At 32.9% G+C, this 17,354-nt stretch overlaps 1 protein-coding gene across 1 annotated transcript in view; it reads right to left on the bottom strand.

Moving 5' to 3' along the window:
- The window catches only part of LOC129225316 (guanine nucleotide-binding protein-like 1), a 48,192-nt gene that overhangs the window by 15,038 nt on the left and 15,800 nt on the right, over nt 1-17,354 (bottom strand). Inside the window, exons 7-12 of the mRNA XM_054859908.1 lie at nt 15,733-15,816; nt 12,343-12,546; nt 11,088-11,140; nt 4,828-4,953; nt 4,114-4,282; nt 1,309-1,452 (exon numbers count right to left, since the gene is read on the bottom strand). Of these exons, the coding sequence (XP_054715883.1) occupies nt 1,309-1,452; nt 4,114-4,282; nt 4,828-4,953; nt 11,088-11,140; nt 12,343-12,546; nt 15,733-15,816 (780 nt within the window). The remainder of the gene's footprint in view (nt 1-1,308; nt 1,453-4,113; nt 4,283-4,827; nt 4,954-11,087; nt 11,141-12,342; nt 12,547-15,732; nt 15,817-17,354) is intronic.

A 17,354-nucleotide genomic window follows, 5' to 3' on the forward strand; every position in this document is an offset into this window, starting at 1 on the left:
TGTAAGACTCAATTTAAAAGCTCATGAATGATCTTCGCAACGAAATAGCTTTTGTGCGTCCGATACTTTTGAGCGCATGTGAGAACGGATGGGATGGAATCATAGGCGGCTCGTGGGGGCAACTGCACCTCCTTTTCGAAAACAAAGGGTCACTGCCCCTCCGTTTTTCTAACTTCAAAGTTATAGATCGACTGGAAAATGCTGGTGCTGATCGCTTCACGTGTTTAAAGAAAGAAGAATTGACTTAATAAGGGTACTTTAAATGTTTGTCACGTTTTTTGATGAAGATTAAATTGGAGCTTTGAATCGAAAGAAGGAAGTCTACTGTTGATATTTGTCTCGAGATTTCAGGTCGTGTCCCTAGGTTTTTTTTTTGAGACGATCATTTAACCAACAACAAAAATACCATAGCCCAATTTTATAAAATTTAAAATAAAATAATAAATAAATAAATAAATAAGGGCGCTGCCCACATCCCCCCTCCCGTGACTTCTCTGACCCCCCCCCCCCCAATTTTTTGTGGACCAATCGCCAATGGATAAAATCGCCCCCCCCAAAACAGGCCTCTGGATCTGCCACTGGTTTATATACTAGTATTGGGAGATAAAGGGGATCAAGCTGCAATGAAATGTGATCCGCTCACATTTATAATCCAAACATGAAACAACTGAAAACTTAAATCTAAAAACTATGCTTGTTGTACTGGCAACACCAAAGGAGGCATTTTCTGCGCAGGATACTTAATTGACTTTTGAGGTAGAACATTTACAATTTCTGAGATTTCAATTACAGTTGACATCTTCTAACAAAAAATACGACTTATTTTACAGCAACTAAAATTAGTGACCATTTTAGCATTTATGGTCAAAAATTATGAAATTTTGAAGCCACAGTTCTATTTGGTACTATCTGATTTGGAAAAAGAATTATATCTGTGATGTCCATTGGATTTTGGCAGGTATTACATTTCGCTCAGGAAAAAAAGTGCAAAATAAGACACTCTAGTTCACACAATGCCAAGATTTCAGATTTAATGATTAACAAATTTGTATTTATACCCAGCATTAAAGTTTGAAAATGCTGTACCGGAAAACTAGCAAAATAGCAGCAAATGCATATATGTTCTAAGCCACTTATTTATTATTTTTTAGGACCAAGTGGAACAAGATATAACTTATTTACAAGATAATAGTTCAAAAATCAATTTTAAAACAACTTTCTAACCAAAAATTTATAATTTCAATAATGATTTTTAGAACTTGGGCAATTAAATTTAAAAAAAAAATGACTGAAGGTACTTGAACTTACCTTTTTCTTTAGTAAAACTCGGAGGATAGAATGCTAAGCAAATTGTCCGTCCATCTAATGCCATTCTTAAGATATTATTAGCAGCACGATATACATCAGGTCTTGAGGTCTTTGCAGTATGAAAGCCACGTTTTATAGCCCAAGCTGCAAAAACATCACAATTGGTTATGCGATGAAACTCCCACCATTTATTTCAATCCCATTTCATATTATTCTGAATTTTACAAATAGGGATCCTTTAAGTTATTATATGTGAAAAATGCATCAAACAAAATTTTGGCGTTCAAATTATAAAGAACGTTCAAAACTGCCATCACCGAAAGACAAAATCTAACAGACATTGGAGAGACACAAATATTATTTATGAAAATTTAGTAAAGAAAAACAGAAATGATATTTTTTGTTTTTTCCAAATTTACTCAGACTTTTATTATTAAATCATACAAAATTTGCTACCAGTCAGGAGCGGTAGTCTTCAACAGAATTTTTCATGTCATCAAACTGAACAAGGTCATCAAGTTTTACAGTTAATGGGGGGAAATGCTTTCTGATGTATTTTGAATATTTGATGTTACAAAAAAGACTGGAAGTTGTGCAATATGTGCACACTGTTTTTTTTCTTTTTTTTTTAATTTAAAATATATTTGCTTAACTTTAAAAGATTTTTCACAAGAAAGGTTTTTTCAAAATTTTACCATAACCATGGGACAGTACAGGGTCCATTATGAAAGTAATGAGCATTTACTGGCAAAATATATTTATTGATCGTAATTGGTACAAATGTTCAATATTCTTCAAAATACATTCCTCCTGCATCAATACACTTGCGGAGACGTGTTTGCTACGCCTGAAAGGCACCCTGAAACTCTTCCAAGGGAATGCCTCTCAGGAGCATTGTAACATAGTGTTGGATGTTTCCCAAGGTTCCCCAATGTTTTCCTGTCTTCTCTCTCTTTCTTGAGTCGCGGAAACAAAAAGAAGTCACATGAAGCTAAGTAGGGACTGTAAGGTGGTGAGGGATCACCGGGGGGGGGGGGGACATCCATAACGGGGTTCGTCGGCGACCTCCTCCTGGCTCCTCTTTGAATGCTTTGTGCCACTTCCCAGACTGTGATCTTGAAATGCAATCATCCTTGAAGGCTTCTTGCAGCATCTGGAATGTTTCGGTTGCATTTTTTCCAAACCTCACGCAAAACTTTATGGCGTATCATTGTTCAAGCGAACGCTCCATTGCGTTATGTTACAAAAGTTGAAAACATACTTCAAGCGGAGGCACTTATCTCCGCTCACACTGCTTGAAAGCAACTGACGACTGGATGCATTGAAAGGGCATATCCCGCACCACATTTCCCCATCCGGTTTTACCGTGCTGCCATCTATCGTCGCGTCACAATAACATTATGCTCATTACTTTCATAATGGACCCTGTATAAATAACATCAATAAGCAAATCATTTATAGAAAAATAATCAAATAAAATAATTGTGAGTAGCATACAGACAAGACTATTAGTACTGTAGGTGTGTATTTTTTAAGCCCTGATGCAAAAAAGGAAGGGGTTAATAAGTTTGTCGTGTATCCAGGGGTGCCCACAAAGGGGGAAGGGGGTTCTGGCACACAATGCGCCATAGAAAATTTTAGGGGTGTTGTTATAAAGGGTATTTTGGGCTCTCTTTCGGAGGAGGGGGAGGGGGATAGGCGGCCCTGATGCATCTGTCTGTGACATTGTACCTCCTAAACAGACCAACTGATTTCGATAATTCTTTTTTCTTGTTCGAAAGATGACTTGATTAAGAATGTTTTTAGCTAGGTCTGATCTTTGTAGAACTTTCTAATTAACTAGCACTCTTCTTTTAATTTTGGCAGTAAAAACTTAATTACACATTTAAAAAATAAGTACCAGAGAGCAAACTTTTCCGCATATGATGGAATACATTTGGAACTTCCAAGTTGCATAGAACTGGAATTATATAACCTTTTTTTAAAAACTAAATTTGAAATATAACTATAAGGCTTTATTCACATGATCGGTAACAATTTCATTGTTTCCAGACAAGGGAAGAATACTCAATGACTTAAAATTTTTATCTGTTGCCATTTTCTGTTTGTCAACAAATAAAATACTTGTAATTGATTTTGGTATATAAATTCAAGGCTTTAAGATATTCATATTTTCCTCTTGAATATGTTTTTGTGTCTCGCAAAACTTAGCGTGTGATTATATAATCATAACTTAGTAGTTGTCGTTAGATATCCTTTTCTGAGTTTTGCACATTATCTGGATAAAAATTAAGTATTCTCAAATTTTATATGAGTTCTGGCCTACAAGGTTCATTTTAATATGAGATGAGGTAGTTGGAGTCAGAGTATGGATTCTTCAAAAGTTGAATTGAAACTTTTTATTAAATTACATGTTCAGTTGATTATGGTTTGAATTTCATCTTACTCTACTTACTATCACTCACTTTCTCATAATGTGGGTAAAATAAATGGGCGAAACCAAAAACAACTACATTTTACATAAAATTAACAAAATAAAAAGTGCAATAACTAGCTTTTTTACTCTAATCTCAAGTGTTACTTGCAAGAGCTAAGTTAAAGTAAAAGTTAAATAAATGCACATTTTGAAGTTGCAACTAGATTTGACATTAAAAGGATTAAGGAGGAGGGATACCTGACAATGCTTCCAATTCTAAACTACCGACAGCTATGCAACGTAATATTTCAGATATTATTTAAAAGAATTCAAGCTAAACAAATAGAATAAGATGAAATTGATCTAAAAATTACAATAATTGAATGTACCTTCACAAATATCAAACGATGACCATTTAAGTTCTTCTCCTGGTTCAGAATATTCCAATCCAGGATGTTTTAGTTTAAGAATATTTTGAAGTGGAACACGTTGGCATAAAAATGCGATAGCTGAATACGGTTCTCTGAGCTGAGCTATAGGATAACATCCCATCAGAACCTAACAATCATTAGGGGAGAAAAAGTATCAAATCTACAGAATTCATTTTTAAAAAAAAATCTAAATCTTTTTCATTCATACAATAGAACATCTTATTAAGCACATTACTGCCGTGACTTAAATGAAATACAGTGAAGTACCATTTATACGTTTTTGAAGGGACTATATGAAAAAAGCGTACAAACGGAAAAAACGTATAATAGGTATAGGTTAATGTGTATTAGACTCTGCAGGGACCAAATTGATAAAAATGTATAATGGATAATAAAGTATTAAAGAAAAACTTATAAACAATGCTTCACTGTACATTCAAATGGTATTGAGGTGATTGATATGATGTTCATAAATTGAGGTGCTGTTGCACCTCCAATAAACATTAAAATGCATACCGGCTATAGCTAGAGGGGAAAAAAAGTAAATGAGCTTAAAAAATTAGTAGAAGTTATGTTCTATTTTCTTACATTGCAAAACCATGACTTTAGTTGCTTCAATTTTAATTGGTATCAAAATATATTTATCATAATTTAAAAATTATTTTCACTTACCTGAATGGGTTTAGGAACTAAAGATGGAAAGACTAAACCAGGGCAATCACAAAGTCTAATATTTTTTGTCAACATAATAGTTTGGTAATGCTTTGTATGACCTGGTGTTCTTGAAACACTCACAACCTAACAGAAAATATTTAAAATTATTTTTTCTTTCTGCAAAAGTTTCTTAGTTACATAATGCACATCAACTAATTAATAATTTCAAAATTAAATAAGTTATGCATTGAAGTAGGGAAAAAAAAGCAATATTAATTTTGCATAGAAAATGAACAAAAGCTAACCAGAAAAATAACTTATAAATCTGAAAATGGTTTTAGTAATATGTGTTCTGACATCAAGAATTAAATGCAACATAAAAACAATTTTCAAACCTTTGGGGGAAAAAATAACTTCTTAACACTTTTAAGTTTTGGAGCAATCAAAGTCGATAATAGCCCGGTCAAAATAGACATTCGAGTTCGGAAAAATTCCCATAAAGCTGAAAATTGGTACAGACCTTAAGAACATCATTATAAGTGAAATGTCAAAAGTCCTCATCGATCCGAGTGGAGCTAAAAATTTTATGCAAGGTCAAAGGTCAAAATTGAAATTTTTTTTAAAAAATTGAAAACATTCATACAGTGCTGAAAATTGGTACAGACTTTAAATGCATCATTGTGAATGATATATGAAAAATTCCCATCGATTCCACTTGAACTAAAAATTTTATGGAAGGTCAGAGGTCAAAATAAACAAAAAAAAATTAAAACATCGGAAAAATTCACATAGAGCTGAAAATTGGCAGAGACACAAAATACACAATTATAAATGAAATATAAAAAATCCCCATCGATCCCACTTAATATAAACATTTTATGCACGGTCAAAGGTCAAAAAATGTTTTTTTTATTTTTTTTTATTTTGCAATTATTTCAAAACATAACTGTTATTATGAAAAGCGCATATTAATTTGTAAATTATACAACATGTTGAAAAGACGTTTTTATATGAAGTTCAACTCTTTCTTGTTCAAATTATGTGAAAATGGTGAAACAAGTACAACATTATCCCTTATTTAACGGATATAAGATGCCTCTCAGTACCTATTATCCCTAATCAGATTCTTCAGGTGCAACAGCAACAATTTTTTTTAGTCTTTGCATACAAAGGTTGATCAAAAGTAACAAGTAATGCTTTGTATTCTCCAAAGCACAAAGTAAAGTAGTGTATATACTATTGTAGTTATTTGCAGGTTGGTGAATAAATGGTAAGAACAAAATTCTAGACATTGAAAAATCCATATTATTCTTTGTGAAAACTTCAATATAACCGTTCCAACCTGATAGCGATAAATTATTCCATTTCCCATACAACCATAACAAATCTATTTTCCGGAGTAAGAAAGAAGTTGTATCACTTTCATAAGCAAAATTCTGAGCAGTTATTTTACTATATCGTACTACACCATTATTGTGGTACTCTTGTGTTGGCACATGAGCTTTTTCTGCAAAATCTTTCGCTGAAATAATTTGTTTCATTCGCGATAAAGGATCTTCTGCTAAAACTGAACTTCTAGGAGTAATAATTTGGATTATGCCCATTATGTGTAGAGTGTTATGGCCATCTAAAGTGTGTAAGTTAATACCAGCATTGTCTGCTGCGTATTGAATAAATGTCCCGGTTTCTGGTGGTAAAATATGTGGCTGATGGTTAAAAACTGTAGCCGCCTCATACGCCATAGTATCATTATACGAAGCACTTAAACCAAAAGACGAGAAAATTTGTATCAAACGTTTAGATCCAAATCGTCGATGAAAAAAAACTGAGAGACCCAATTGTAATATCGAGATGAAAGATCTAGGACGAACAGCAGCCATAATACAGTGGCTGACACTAGTACATATTAATTTCAAATGTTCCAATTTAGATCGTTTTCTTTTTAAGATAATTTGCTCCAAAAAATAAGTCAATGACTCCGGAATGTCACTATTAATATTTTCAAACATTTGATATGGCGGGGGATAATTGTTAGTGTCGCACTCGACAGATCGAATATCTTTTTGAATAATTTCTGCTGCAGTCTTTAGTACCCTAAATGTTTCCTCTTTTGCTGGTTTTTTTTTTTTTTTCGTACCAAGCTTTGTTCAGTATATCGTGCTGAGTGTAAACAAATCATTGCTAAACTTCCACGTTTCTCGGTTATAATCATTCTATTGCCATACCTTAACTTTAATCTGTTTTTGATTGTTTTATCATCTGGGATTTCAGTTTTACAAATATTTTTCAGTTCTTATGGTGAAAACTGAAAATCATCATTATTTTCAATATAATCAAATATTTCTGTTATTGCCATAGTAACAGCGGGATTTTCAGGACGACCTGCTTTAAGACCTACAGAACGCTTTAGAAATGAAGTGTAGCAATTAGAATGGTACTCCGCTTCAGCAGCAACTAAATCGTATTCATATTGTATGCGTGCAATAACAATTTTTGCCACGTCATCTGAACGATTATGTGCAATCTTCAGAATATTATCTTTAAAGGAAAGAGTAGCAACTTGACAAATTCAACGACGTATATTCTGCTGTTTTTTCTTTTCAGTCTCTTCATTTGCTTCATCACCACAAAATAAGCAACAGTTTTTAAAACAAAATGTTGTCTCACCTGATCGGACTCTAGTACGAGGTGGACTGCTCAGAGATGTACTGGCCTCTGTCTCTTGTTGTCGTTTAGCTGCCGCAATGCTCACTTTCGGGTGTACATTTTGCGACACTGTACATGAACTGCCACCGACTGTTTGTCTTCCAAGTATTCAACAAACCCATCGTTCCTTGCACTACTTGAATCAATTAAAGGTTTTAGTCCGCGTTCAACAGTAAAAATTTCGCCTTCAGTCAAAGATTCACTGCAAATGAAGCAATCTTGCGACATCTTTGAAGAATTATTTGTTAAGGGTACGTATTCATATCAAAAATAGTATCAATAAACCCGACTTTTCACAACAAAGAATCACTCGCTGTTAATAGGAGCACTTGTGCGACTGACTTTGCTCATACAAAGGAATCTAAGCGCATCCACTCTCCCCTGAATGTAATTTGATCTTTTCAATTTGAAGGGGGGGGGTGTGAATCGTAAGAGGGGATAGGCATAGCGGTCAAGTGTAGTTTCTCGAGGTCACTCGAAAGAAAGAAAAGGAGCTTCAGTACTATTTCCAAGTTTCAAAAACTGCAATACCTTAGGAATGTTATCATTTATTGGGGGGGGGGGCACAAATATTGGGCTTTTTTAACACCTAGGCAGATGCAGTTTCTGGTTTTGGAAGTACTCGTTATCAGAAAGGGATCAAAGTAATTTTAGGGCACAAATAGGGGGTTTAAGGTCAACGAAATATGTCATCAAAATGCAGCTTTAATTTTGTCGCTTACGGGGGGGGGGGGGGGGGGGGGGGGGAGGGCTGGGGGGTTAGACCACCAAGGCACAGCCTCTAAATCTCCGCTTGTATGTACATAAATGCATAGTTTTCAAACTTTGTATCCTCTATTTTAAGACACTTACCGTTTAAGAGATATTTGTGAAAAATTGATTTTCTGAGCTTCGACCTTGAATAAAACGTTTAGCTCCACTGGGATTCGTTGGGAACGTTTGAAATTTCGTTTATAATGATGTCTCTAATTATTTCTATGGTAATTTCATAGTCAAAGTGCAATATTTAGACAAAAATTGGGATTTTAGGGTGAATTTTTAGAAATTTGAGTCCTTGAACTGCAGTTTTAGACTTTATTTTATCGCTTTAGGGAGAGGGGGGTATGACCCCTTGACCCATCCACTGAATCCCCTCCCGTTTGTGCATAATTATCTATTAATTATTTATTAATTATCTATTAATTTTCAATCTTTGTATCCCCTATTTTTACAATAACACTTACCTTTTAAGAGATAGTTGCGAAAAATCGATTTTTGACCTTTGACCTTGAATAAAATTTTTAGCTTCACCGGGATCGATGGGGACTTCTGACACTTCACTTTAGTGTTGTCCTTAACTATATTTGTGTTAATTTCATAGTCAAAGTACCAAATAGGGGTACAAATAAGGGGTCTAAGGGATTTTTTTTTAATATGTCTCCAATGCCATTTTAACCTATATTTAGTAGCTTTAGGGTGGAAGGTATGACCCCCATGACCCATCCTCGGAATCCCCACTTGTTTGTACACAATTGCATACCTTTCAAACTTTGTAACCTCCATTTTTTCCCTGACAATTATCGTTTAAGAGATATATATGAAAAATTGATTTTTTGACCTTTTACCTTGCATAAAATTTTTAGCTCCTCTCGGATCGATGAGGACTTTTGACATTTCATGTATAATGATGTTCTTAAGGTCTGTACCAATTTTCAGCTTTATGGGAATTTTTCCGAACTTTCGCTTTTTTTTGGTCTATTTTGACCGGGCTAAAATTATGAAACAAAGGTAATAAAATAAAAAGCTAACGAAAAACAAGTGTAAAACCGGGAGAAATACACCTGAAATGGGAGAGTTGGCAGGTCTGCCATATATAATACTACAGTTAAACTCGATTAATACAAAATGTCAAAAATCCAAATTTGTTCGTATTAGCCCTTATTCGTAACAACCATGAATCAGTGATACTGTCAAAAAAAAAAAGAGGAAAGGAAAACCTATATTTAAAAAATATTGCTACTAAGACACACATTGTAACCTAATATTTTGTACATTCATAAAAAAATCCACTTATTTCTTATAAATGAATGTTTTTGGAAAATATTGAAAAAGGAGGACGACAATTTACAATTGCAGAATAGGTGGTAATCCACAGTGGAAGATGAAGTTTTATCTCCGAGTAAATTGAAATGTCCACAGGAAAATAAATGTATGGTCTTTATTTTCAATGCTAAATATTTACTATTTTCTTCTTAATAAAAAATGGGACTTCTTCTACCTAACAAAATGATGAATTATTTGTAAAAAAGAAAATTACAGCATTCAACCACAAATATTTTAAGCAAAGAGGTCAGAAAATTTTGTTTGTCTAAGCCGAAACTTTCAATTTAATGCATGTATTATACGTGAAATTTTTAATGTAATTTCAGAGCAAACCAAATTTAATAAACCAACTGTTTGTTTTAGCTGTGATTTTGTATTAAATATGATCTTATTAAGAGAGTTCAACTGTACTTGTGATTCTCACTTGTAGCAGTTTGATTTGACAAAAAGTTAGTGGTGTGTGTATGAGGAAAAAAAAAATACACTCTTGTCATCCAGTTGAAGAAAAAGTAACTTTTACTTTTCAAAGATGTGAACTGATACAGCTTACTCAGATATTTAGTTTAATTCAGAGCTATTTAATCATATTCTTTTAATTATTTGAAGGATGTAATTGAAAAAATAATATTTCCCAGCTGCTGCCCAAAAAATTATGAAGCAGTTCAGAGGTTTTGCTAACTTGACAAGCAGGGGAGGGAGAAGCGGGCCACAATCCCCAGTATAAATATATAATTACACTAGTGGACCCGCACGGCTTTGCCCATAATAGAAAAATTAAAAGGTCTTTTGGTTCGCCTGTATATTTACAAAAAATGTATGGTGAATGCGCGTCACAGAGATCCTAACAGAGAGAGATCCTGACAGACAGAGAGACTTTCATCTTTATTATTAGTAAAGATTATAGTTTTTTTAATTAAGTTCTTAAGACTATCAGAATTGTTTTATTTTCTATTATTTCTAGCAGACTTTTGAAGCAGACAGCAACTAATTAATTGAACCCTCAAATCAGAATAATCTCCTAATTTTAACTTATGAAATTTGGAATGAGTTCGAACAGTTTTCAAGCGTGGGACAATATTTTTGAGCTTGAGGTCACATTTTTAGTAGGGGCCCCCTGATGGAAAGTCACTGTAACTCTTCAAAATTTAAAATTTTCTTATACAACAAATTTTGAGTACATAGTATTGCAAAAATTTTATTTATCATTTTTTAACTATATCTAGTGTCTTTTCTCATTAGATGTAGGTATGTATGCATGCACTTTTTTTTTCTTTACTGTTTTAAATCTTCAGTAAAATACAGAGTCTCATTTGGTAAATTGAGAATTTCTCCCTCCAAAAAAGTTAGGTTCAGAATGCCCCTCAGTTTTAGATAACTAAAACTAGATTTTAGTTACACTCATATAAGCTTTTTAAGATATTAGTATTTTTAAAAAATATAATAATAATCTATCGATATAAAATTAAATAAAGTTAATCTAACAAACTTACTTTCCTACCACATATTGCATTCAAAAATGAAGATTTCCCAACGTTGGGATGACCTGAAAAGGAAATATATACATAGATAATAAATATATATACATAAACGGATACACACGCATATGTCTGTGTGTGTGTATATATATATATATATATATATATATATATATATATATATATATATATATATATATATATATATATATATATACACACACAAGGGTTTTTTTTTCAAGGTCCGATCGATTGTGAAATGAAGACCACAAAAACAATGGAAATTCTTTTATTTGGAATATGTACATACAACTTCCTACTATTTCTCGAAGTAGTTGCTGCTCCGATTAAGACATTTGTTGAAGTGTGATACAAATTTTTTGAGATCCTCGTTATAGAAGGCGACCGCCTAAGCTTTCAGCCAATTCTGTACACTGATCTGCAGCTCGGCGTTGGAGCCAAACGTCTGTCCTCCTAGCCAGTGTTTCATGAGACAAAACAGATGGTAATCGGAAGAGGCGTCAAGTCTGAGCTGTACAAAGTATGGTCAAACGCTGTCCAGCAAAACTGTTGCAGGAGATTTTTGGTTAAACCAACAGTGTTTGGGAGCACATTGTCGTGCAGAAGGGCAATGCCTGATGACAACATTCCTCTACGTTTGTTCTGAATTGCCCTTCTTTCAGCATTCAAAAATCGAATTACAGCACACACTTCACACTTGGCGGGAGATGCAATTATTCGAAGCATGTTTCCTTGTTTACGGCATGCTCCGAAATAACGATAGCGACCTGATGCACTACACAAACTTACTTGAGAGAATGTGCAACAAATCTACGCACAGCGTAATCGGTTTGACTTTCTAGTTTTCACCCCGCGATCGATCGGACCTTGAAAAAAAAAAAAACCCTGGTATATCTATATATATATATATATATATATATATATATATATACATATATATATATATATATATATATATATATATAGAGAGAGAGAGAGAGAGAGAGAAAGAGAGTATCTGAAATGCTTCAACAAACCAACAAACTTAAGAGGATGATACAGTATGAGACCCTTAATTTGGAATCCCAAAATCTGGAAAACCCAAAATCCAAAACTTTTTTCCTTAAATATTTGTTTAAAAAAAAAATCCCATTTTCTTTTTCAGTTGCAAAAGTGAAAAATTGTTAACTCTGGACAATAATTGATAACTTTGTAACTTTACTGCATTTAAACGATTTTTAAAAATATATATTAACTCTCAAATACTCACCCACAAATCCAATTGTAACAATATTGTCTCTATATTTTTCACCACTATAAGGACTTGTATCATTAACAACAGTACTTTCTTTATTCCTTTTAATATCATCTGTACTTTCTTCTATTTCAAATGGAGAATCCACGTAAGAATCACCACTGGTTCCAATTTGGGATGCTTCAATGTCAATTTTTTCTCTCCAACTCGTTAAATTTACTATTAAAAAACATTTATTACTCAAATGATTAATGCAAACATTATAAAAAAAATGTTAACATTTTGTAGCAAAATTCCATACATGAACTATTTATTCATGTATAGATATTTTCATACACATATTTGTTTGATCTGCTAGCTAATTCATACAAATTACAACAATATGAAGTCTCTGACTTATGGATCTACAGTAGTCTTAGTTCAATGTGTTAGTGGTTTATGCTATCAATCGCTTTTTGTTATTAAAATCAATCGGTCCCTTTTTTCTCTATTCTTTTGTATGTTAAACTTATCATTTTATGGGATCATTATCATCCTTTAAGAGCCATTGTCTGTAAGGATCAGGCAGGTTGTGATTGTTGGGATTTTTAATTTTCTTTATTTTTACATAGGTTGTTCCTTGTCATGAATGTAATATAAATACGAAATTTGAGCTTTGTCTGACTCACCGTTTTTGAGAAAACATTTTTTTTGTTTAGGGGGCGTGGCACATTTTTGCTGGTTTTCCAAATTTGCAGATTTTAATGTGCTTGTTGCTTGAAGCGCCCTTATAATGACATGGATTTTTTAATTCCATATTTCTATATGGTCTTGTTAGATACTGTTACAGCTGTCAAATCGGTGACACTACGAGGGCGACGCCCACAAACTCCGTTTAAAAATGACCGAAAATGAATTTTTTTCTATATTCAAGGTCAATTTTCTCAAAGCGCCTTCATGATGACACTAACATTTTTAGATCATTTTCTAGCCACACTTACATACATCAAAAATATGTATCAAAATCGGTGTCACTATAAGGGCGCCAGAAGATATTGGAACTTTTATTCGATAAATTTCACAAAAACACAAATATTTAAAATCTAACTACAACTGTCGCCTCATAGGAGAGATCTGGTACTACATTAGGTTGATAACCAACATGTTTGTCTAACATTTGCACAAAAAAAATCGGTGTCACTCCTATTATTTTTGGAAATATAATCGTTCAAAGTTAGTACGTTATGGCGCTTTTTTTTAATATTTATTTATTTAATCTTTTCACCCCCAGAAAGTTTTTTTGAGCATATTTATTTTTAATTTAATACAAAAAAGTGTATCTTTTAACATAAACAGCTTTGGGCAGTTAGAGCATCTTTTTCTTTAATAGAAAATGCCCGTTTTGATATAAACCCCAAGTGCTTATATTGTTGCCCAAGTGCTTATATTGTTGTGTTCTTGGCTATCAGCCTTTTTAACAGCATTAAATTTATTTCAACACGGAATGGGTGCATAAAAATAGCTGGTCTTCGACTATAACATCATGTATAGAAGTGATGCTGAACCTACGGCCTGCGGACCACACGGGACCCGTGAAGTTCATCTATGTGGCACGCAGTTGTTGCCTAATTAGAGTAAGATGCTCTTACTTTAATAATTTTTAAGTTCAAGGGAAACAAACATGTTTTAAAAGAATATAAGTTTATCACCAGATTACTTATTAAGAACTCCTTCCTCCTGGTCTATTTTTATTACTGGTTGTTTAAGTGATTTACTAGCCTTTTAGGAAACATTCTGAGGATCTCATAGGCATTAAAATTGAAATGAAAATAAAAAGAAAATTTATTTATTCATTTTGTAACAAAATCAAGAAAAAAAAAATCTTACGAAGTATTGATCACTGAAAATAATATATGCATAATAATTGCTTTAAATGTTCATATTCCATCAAATTTTCAATATTTTTACTTCAAATTTTAGTATTATATTTTGATTGTATGCTGTCCCATTTTCTGAAAGTTTGGTAAGTTTAGACAGAAAACTTTGCACTTTATAAAAGTCAAAAACCTGCAAATAAAATAATTTTTTTAAAAAGAAATGTTTACTGCTTTGTGAATATAAGTGATACTTTCATTAAAATATCAATATGAATAGTAAGTTTATTTATTTCTGAAATTTATAGATTATTCCCAGCTATTTATAATGAAATGTGACCAAAAACCTTTTTTTTTTTTTGTTTCCTTAATTTGTTACTGATCCCCTAAATGCATAGGCGATTAATTTTTCATTGGAAAATGTTTTCTCATTTATGTGACAAAGGTTACAGAACAATTGAGGCTGTGAGACGCAAAGGGGTGTATTTGCCAAAATTAAAAATTTGAAGATAATCAGTACAAATGGTAGGTGCACCTCTCCTCTGTTTTAGGGCAACTAGGGTACTAGTAGCTCTGATGCATGCAGTTATATACCATAATTTAGAAAAAAGGTTCAATAAAAGCCTACCTAGGATCGGAAATTTAAATGCGTTTGACTCGAAACTTTCAAAAGTCTACTTACATCCCTTTGCTTTTCACTGCCTCAAATGGTGGCTCATTTTTTGAGAAATCTATAAAAACATGAATTTTTGAAAGTGTACCAATATTTTTGGTTATACAGTCGGACCTCGATTTAACAAACCTCTATTTAACGAATCTCGTAATTTAGCGAATTTTTCTCTTTCCCCGACTAAAATGAAGGCAAAAACCCAGATTTACCGAATAATAAACCCTGAATTAACATATTATTTGAACAGCTGAAAAATCATTTTTTTCGTTAATTTGAGTTAAAATATTGGATTGTTTTCCAAATGATATAGCCATCTTGCTTGAAGTATAAATAGACTTTTCTTGGAATCAGCAATGTTTGACGGGCCAGGGGGCAACCAAAGAATAGCAATTCTGATGCATGAAGTAATTATGAAACTCTCATTAAAACAGTTACTTTTTCTAGTGCTTTATATGGAATGGAAACTAAAACCATATCTCATACAGAAGGCTGTAAATGACACAGTATTTTTTTCTTCCATCCATAGAGTCGAAAGAGAACTGTTTCAAATCAAGTAGTATCAAGAAAATTGTCAAAATCTACTACTCAGCGCAATAAAATTCTCAATTAATTACTGCGTAATAAGTCGCGGAATGCAGAATAAAAAGTGCACACTTTCTAATTATGGATATTTTTGTGCAGTTGCTTTCAGATAAAGTAAGTGTAATTTTTTTTCGTATTCGGATATCATGAATAACCCCGATTTAACTTATAAAAGTTTCGGTCCCAATGAATTCGTTGAATCAGGGTCTGACAGTAAAGTGTATATATGAATGCATATTACCTATTTATTTACATTTGCTCATGCATCGAAAGAGAAGCTTTAAACAAAAACATAACTACCTTTATCACCAACTATTTCTTCACATAATTTTAAAAGGTTTCGTGCTCCAGCAACAGCCATGTGCAAGTTTCCAACCCTTCGCCCTGAAATATATTAAAGTAAATAAAAGTATGCTAAAAGCAAAAGTAAATACAGCATGCCCTCTTATAGAGAAGCAGCAAAAAGCAAATTTATGGCTTTAAAATAATAATTTCAATTCCCCTTCCCCTTTTAATGCATATTACAAACCTTTTTCTAATGAAATTAAGGTTATTACAAATTGTTTACTTTGTCCCTTTGACTTTACTATACACGGGTGCAACTGCCATTTATCAGCAAGTAGAGCGGTTTGAACTTAAAATATTTACTCAAAGTGTGGAGAAAAAACCTAGAGTGATACATTATTTGATAAGTTTTTCCACTTAGTTGATTTTCATCCAATTTTAATACAGTCTGTTGAATTGCTTAGAAAGAACAAGTATTTTACATTGGGGTCAGTCATGGTCAAATCACCAAGGGGAGAAAATTTGACTTGATATTAATCATGTTTATGGTTTATACTAATAACCATCGATTATGGACTAACCAAATAGTCATATATTAGGTCTAAGCGACATTGTAAAGCACATTATATTTAAAAGTTATAAAAAATCCAAAGAGAACTAGCATGTTGTGGTCATCACAAAACTTCCTTCTATATATTTCATATAATTCTGATCCCTCCCCATGATTGATGAGGAAGCAATATTCCCAACAAAAACAAAATTACATACGCCAAAACTTGACAACCATCCCGATTCTGGATTTATCTCAAAAGCAAAGCAAAAAAATTGAAAATTATTTTAAAAACCTTGCTTAAAATAATTACAAATATTTATTTGTTAACAAACAAAAGATGGCAACATTTAAAAAGTTTAAATCATCACGATTTTCTAGTCATTTTCCAACAATTAAAATCACGTGAAATATGCAGACGACAGTCTATTACAACTTATCTTTCTTATTGTTGCATTTATAAAGATATTTTTATTCAGATAAAAAAATAAAATAAAAAATCAGCCCCCATGGAGCGACTGACGCCAAAATTGTACCAACTCCTGTTTACATATGGATTCACATTTATTCCAAATTTCATTCAGAATGTAGCATTACTTCTTGAGATATGGCACTCACAATGGAGAAAAAAGAACGTTCAATTGCGCCACCCCCTTTTCAGCTGTTGACACCAAAATATAATCAGCTCTTATACCCTCTAAGGGCTATTTCTTGATAAATTTTTGTTTGATTCTGTTCATTTTTTCTTGAGATACAGCAGTTACAATGGACGATAAAAAACGCTCTATAGCTCAACCTCCATTTGAGCTATTGACAACAAAATTGAATCAGCACCTGTAACTGTTAGGGGCAACATATGGACCAAATTTTGTTTGATTCCACCAGTTACTTCCTGGGGAATAGCAGTCACGCAAAACTCAAGAAATGTCCCATTGCTCCACCCCCCTTGGAGGAATTCGCGCCAAAAACCAATGGGCACAAGTTCACATAGGCACATATGTGTACCAATTTTCGTTAGATTTCGAGAGGTAGTTTCTGCTGTAGAGCGGTTACAAAAAACTGGTCACACAAATATCTAACACACACA

The sequence above is a fragment of the Uloborus diversus genome, chromosome 6 (genome assembly GCF_026930045.1).
Source record: "Uloborus diversus isolate 005 chromosome 6, Udiv.v.3.1, whole genome shotgun sequence".
Lineage (NCBI taxonomy): Eukaryota > Metazoa > Arthropoda > Arachnida > Araneae > Uloboridae > Uloborus > Uloborus diversus.